The sequence below is a fragment of the Vigna angularis genome, chromosome 3, assembly GCF_016808095.1.
Source record: "Vigna angularis cultivar LongXiaoDou No.4 chromosome 3, ASM1680809v1, whole genome shotgun sequence".
Taxonomy (NCBI): domain Eukaryota; kingdom Viridiplantae; phylum Streptophyta; class Magnoliopsida; order Fabales; family Fabaceae; genus Vigna; species Vigna angularis.
In genome coordinates, this window is record NC_068972.1 from 15,182,430 (window position 1) to 15,188,429 (window position 6,000).

Consider the following 6,000-nt stretch of genomic DNA (forward strand, 5'->3'; position numbering starts at 1 on the left):
TATTTTTTTTTTATTAATCCTAACAGAATGCTTAGTGTAAGACCGATCGGTCTTTCACTTATCCACAGAACAAGACCGAAAGGTCTTTACTAGAATACTATAGAATACATATCATTAAACCTAACCGAAAATGATGAAAGCTTTTATTAGAGACCTAAGAGTTTAAACCTAATACTACAAACTCGAGCCGAACACTATTGAGCTTGGCCTAACACTCTTAATACCTACTACATATATTTTACGGAATATACTACTGAGACCGAGCGCTTGGTTCAAGTCCGAACACTACTGAGACTGAGCGCTAGATTCAAGACCGAACACTACTAAGATCGAGCGCATGGTTCAAGACCGATCACTACTGAGATCGAGCGCTTGGTTCAAGACCGAGCACTACTGAGATCGACTTTAAATATTATAGAATATCTCAACTAAGCTGATTACGAAGTTTAAATAGAAAACTATACTTAGACTGAACGCTTATTTACAAGTATACTAATAGAAAACCAATCGGTCAGTAACTGAAATTCTCTATAAAAGAAGAATCCAGTCCAGACCGAATGCCAAAGATAGAGTGAGATAGACACTAGACCCAAGGTTGTGTTATCCATTGAAATCTGTGATGGAAATGAATGACTACAATAAACAGTACATATTTATACATGCAATCTTTGTTCCAGTCAACAAAGAGCTAAATAAACTTAATCAATGTTATGCAATACAATTAATTATCTAGTTACTTTATGAAGGTTTAGTCCCACAGATATTGTTCCATCCCTGACATTTTTTCTCTGGATGATTCAGCTAGGAACATCTCCATTCCTAGTAGTTGCTTTTGCATATCATATGGTGATGTTTATACCCTTCCTTGTCGCATAATGTTAGGGTTTGGCAAATCAAATTAAATTGTAATAAACTATAATTAACTATATTATACTAAACTAAAAAAATTGAATTATTTAAGATAATAATTGAACTGAACTGTTTTATAATTTAATTTTTAAAAACTGAACTTATATAGTTAACTAATAACTGTATTAAATCAATACATTGTTATTTATATATACTAAGAATGTGTTGAAACACAAAATTGTGTATTCATTGTAATTATTTCATGGGTTGTATTATTTTGAAATCTAACAAATTTTTACATACATATACCGATCTTGCTTATATATTAATAATATTGAATATTTATAATCACACAAAATAAAAGAATATATATATATATATATATATATATATAATTATATTATATTTTATAATTATTTTATCGTATACACATTTTTATCTTTTTATTTTACAAATATATTTAGTTTTATTAATTTACAAAATAATTACCAATTCATAATTACAATTTAATAAAATTTACTTCTTTTAAAATATATAATGAATTTTAGTATGAATTTAATAATATTATTTTATTTTAATAATATTATTTTATTTTAATAATTATTATATTAACTTTTTAAAAAAATTTAAAAACACTTATTTATTTATCTATCATATATATATATTTATATATATATATATATATATATATATTTAGTTTTATTAATTTACAAAATAATTATCGATTCATAATTACAATTTAATAAAATTTTGTTTTTTTAAAATATTTAATGAATTTTAGTATAAATTTAATAATATTATTTTATTATTATAATTAACTTTATAAAGAACTTTAAAAACAGTTATTTATTTATTTGTCCATATTATATTATATTATATATATATATATAATCTAAAAGATAATTCAAACATGTTTCTTTGTTTTTTATTTTTTTATGTTGATGAAAAAAAAAGCGAAACAAGTAAAAGTTTTAAATCAAGTCTAAAACACAATTCAGAGTATAAAACAATTAAATATACTCTTAATAGAAAAAGTTTAGTTTTTCTAAACTGCACTAAAAAAATAGTATAATTCAGTTTTTATACTACAAAATAGTATAAATTATCTATAGTTTACTGTAACTAAGTTAATTATGTTCAGCCTTATATAAGGTCAAGCCCATTTGATCTATAATTATAACACTATAAAATTAACAAAAAATATTTAGTTTTTTAATTTTTTCCATAGTAATTTTTATTTTAGTAGTTATTATAATATTTAACTTTGTATTTGTATTAACTATAATACTTCTCCTTTTTATCTATTTCTATGATGTGCATAAATCCTTACTATTTTATCTTTAGATGATTGTTATTTTAAACTTAATTAACTGTATACAACAAAAAATTACTTATGATACATTTATAAATATTATTTATTTTTTAATTACCTTTTACAAATATTATTATAAATTTATTAATATTTTTTGTGTGTTAATAATTATTATATGAAAAAGGTATTTCTTTATTTTTTTTTTTTACCGTAAGAAGGATTTGTAATATTTTATTCAAAATTATTTTTTAAATATTTGATAAGAACTAAAAATAGAGGGTTTATATCTTATAGAAGCTAAAAAAAGGTTATACCAAAAGAGTTGAAAATAAATAAAAAAATGCAGAAGAAGAAAATTGAATATAATTATGTTTCAGAATAAAAAAACATTTAAATCTAAATTTATAATATAGAAATATTTAGTAGTTGGTCCAAAGAAGGAAAATCTGAAGGAACACGTTAACCGGATCCATATACTACAAAAATAAGCCTGGTCGGAGCCTAGTTAAGGTTGACCCGACCCGAATGGTTTTTTTTTCTTTTTTTTCTTCAAACTCGCAGAGTATTTAAAAGAAAAAAAAAATTGATTCACAACTTTAGTCCTAAACCCTAAACTAAAACCCTTCAACTTTGCGTTCGGCCAGTTTCTCCGCCGTCGCAATCTCCCTCACAACATCGTTAGGTTTGTTTTCACTTTCTGATTCTGATTTCACTTCGCAAGCCTCACTTTTTTCTTTCGATGTTCTGCGCTGGATTGGATGTGTTGTGTTTTTATTTTTTAATTTTCTTTCTTTTCAACTTCCAGATTGTTACCAAACAGTGGCGAAGTTAGAGTGGTTTTCCCCAACCCTCCTGTTTATTTTTATTTTTTTTCTGGTTAAATGATCAAAAGCAGAATCCTATACGTGTTTTCTATTCAAAGCGCAAGATTAAGGTTACACTTATTTAATTCTATTTGTTTTTTTGTCATTATCCTTTGTCATTCTAGACTAAGTGAGAGTGAGTAAAGTTCAGGTTTTGGGGGATAGGGAGCAAAAATGGCGCTGTTCTTGCCTCTCTTTTGAGGGGACAGGGCTTGCGATTACTGAATTTTAGTTTTGGAGTTTGAAGGAAGCTCATCAGTTCTTCTCTCTTGATCAGCTTTTCAATGAAGTTTTGTTCTGAATTCTTGATTGAGATTTTATTATTGAAAATCTGCTGCTTTACTCCATTTGGTTCTTTACTAAAATTTAATTCATCCCACCTGCACACTACGGCCCTCTGTACAATTGGTGCACTGTTCATGAATTAAGCCATTGTATGCTAGGGACTAGTGTTTCTCTCATCCTCTTGCGCCTTGTGTTACCATGTTCATTCTTATATTTCTATTTCTAAAGTAAAACAAAGTTGTGAAGTATTTTAGTAGTTGTGTTGTGGGAGGCCGGTGAAAGCGGATTAATGTTAAGTCAACAGGGCATTTCGGATTAATGTAAAATTTTGGAATATCTTTTGCTACCTCTATTTTACTCAACATTGGGCTTTTTCTCTATTAAAAGAATATGAGCTTTAATTTCCTTTCTTGACCCAATATGACTGTTATTATTTGTTTTTGTTATTGTTGATATTGTGTTATGCGAGTTATTTATGTTATCATGTATGTAATTATGCTGATTATATTAAGGGTCTGCTTATAGCATTACTTCCGAAATATGGTTTATTTGGCCCATTGATCCTAGGGATTGGTGCCAAATTGAGTTTTGGTTATAAATTATTGTGAAATCTATGTCCCTTAAATCTGAAATGATGTTCTGTTTTGCTTATAAATGCTAACTACACTGTGTTGGTATAATGCGAACTTTCTTTTCCTTTTTAAATGCTTGTATAGGTTTAATGGCGATGCCATCGGAAAATGAAGATACAATGATTGAGAATGAAAATGAAGATATGGGTGAAGAAATGTCATCGTCTGAATCAGAACAGGAAGAAGATGTGAAATTAGCTGAACCATCAAAAAATGCAGTATATAAGAGAGATGCTCTATTAGATAAACTTGGAGATATCAGTTGGCCTGAGAATGTGGACTGGATACACAAATTATCCATTGATGTTGATCAAGAGCAAGAAGTAGATGTCAATGATGATTTGGCGCGAGAACTTGCATTTTACACACAGGCACTGGAGGGAACTAGGCAGGCCTTTGAGAAACTTCAGTCAATGGGTCTACCTTTTCTGAGACCTGCAGACTATTATGCTGAAATGGTAAAGACAGATGTCCACATGCAAAAGGTTAAAGGTAGGCTATTATCAGAGAAACGAAAGATGGAAGAGGCTGAAGAGAGAAGAAAGGCCAGGGAGGCCAAGAGATTGGCTAAAGAGATTCAGGCTCAGAAACTAAAAGAAAGGGCTAAGCAGAAAAAGCAAGATATAGAATCTGTTAAGAAATGGAGGAAGCAGAGGCAACAAAGTGGGTTTGCTGACAATGGCGATGATGCAGATAAGGCTTTTGACTTTGAGGATGGAAAAGTATTTGAGAGGTCTAATAAGAAAAGGCCAGGAGTGGCTCCAGGGGATCGGACAGGAGGTAAGGCAAAACAAGCCTTTGGTAAAGGAAATAAACAAAAGAAAAGAGATGTCAAGAACTCTAGATTTGGTTTTGGAGGCAAAAAGGGGTTGAAAAAGCAGAATACAGCTGAGACCACGAATAATTATGGTAAATTCAATAAGGGTGCTGTTGCTGTAAACAAGAAGAGAAAGAGGTAAATGCAATGTTTTTTTGTTGTATTGAGGAAGTGATGTCTCGGACGAGCCAATGACCGAAACCTAGGAATTTTCATCTACTTCAATTTTACATTTTGGATGCATTTATGTTAACTTGATAAGCTTTATCGACAACTAAAGATTCTTAAAAATTTCTACTTCAATCTTTTTGACGTTGCTAAATGATTAGTTTCTTTATGTTGTAGTTATTGAGACCAGAGTAGACATATTTGGTGTACTGTTGTGTGTCTATTTATTTATTTTGTTTTAGATACTCATTCCTGTTAATGTCAGAAACTAAGGATATCCTACCTACCATATGGATTCCATGCCTATTGACTTCATTCATTGAGCAAGGTTAGCCTGAAGTTAGGTTGTCGAACTTTATTTCGGGTTTTGCGAGTTTAATAGAGTATTTAACTGTCGGTATTCATTGAGTGTTGATAATTTCATTTAACTATGTCTCTATATGGGGAGAGATTCGGTGTGATGGCCAATGATGTTGTTAATTGCAAAAAGTATGAGGCGATTAGTAGACCGTCCTTATGTTTTTGAGTGATGCATGCTGGAGATTTCAGGTCCTTTAAAAGTAACGTAATCCTTTGATCTTAAATGCATGCGATTTTAAGAGAACAATCTTTGTTTCACGCTGTGTCTACTCCGTGGGTGGGTCCCTCTGTGGTGCTTGATGAGAAACATGGTTTAAATAATAAGAAAAAGCAAAATAATAACTCGCTAGTTTGATGAGAGTATGAAGGGTCAAGAGCAGAATTAAAATTTATAATTTTTTTTCTTATATTTTAGATTTTTTTTTGTAATTTCTTGTGCTGTGTTTTTATTGAATTAGGTTTAAAGTCTTAGTTTAAAGTTAGTGAAGGTTGGTTTTGGTGAGAGAAATTCTTTATAAATTCCTTTGAAATTTTTATTTGATGTGATGAATCTGTATTGATCTTTCAATTTTGATTGTTAACTCTTCAATTTTTCATCTCCTTTTGCATAATTAATTTACCTTGTTCGTTTAGTTAAATTTGTCCGACGCCTTAGTACATTTATGGTGAATACATTCAAGAGTTTGAATCAAGATTGGAAGACAAGAAGTTAGG

At 29.6% G+C, this 6,000-nt stretch overlaps 1 protein-coding gene across 2 annotated transcripts; it reads left to right on the plus strand.

Moving 5' to 3' along the window:
- Positions 1–2,728: 2,728 nt before the first annotated feature.
- On the plus strand, positions 2,729–5,049 carry LOC108343839 (probable rRNA-processing protein EBP2 homolog). 2 transcript variants are annotated; one of them, XM_017582244.2, is made up of 2 exons: positions 2,729–2,843; positions 4,026–5,049. In XM_017582244.2, the coding sequence occupies exon 2, from the start codon at positions 4,031–4,033 to the stop codon at positions 4,898–4,900; it is 870 nt and encodes a 289-aa protein (XP_017437733.1). In that variant the 5' UTR covers positions 2,729–2,843; positions 4,026–4,030; the 3' UTR covers positions 4,901–5,049. The 2 variants fall into 2 exon arrangements, with proteins under 2 accessions (XP_017437733.1, XP_052730858.1); XM_052874898.1 differs by lacking the exon at positions 2,729–2,843 and adding an exon at positions 2,883–3,095.
- The last annotated feature ends 951 nt before the right edge of the window (positions 5,050–6,000 follow it).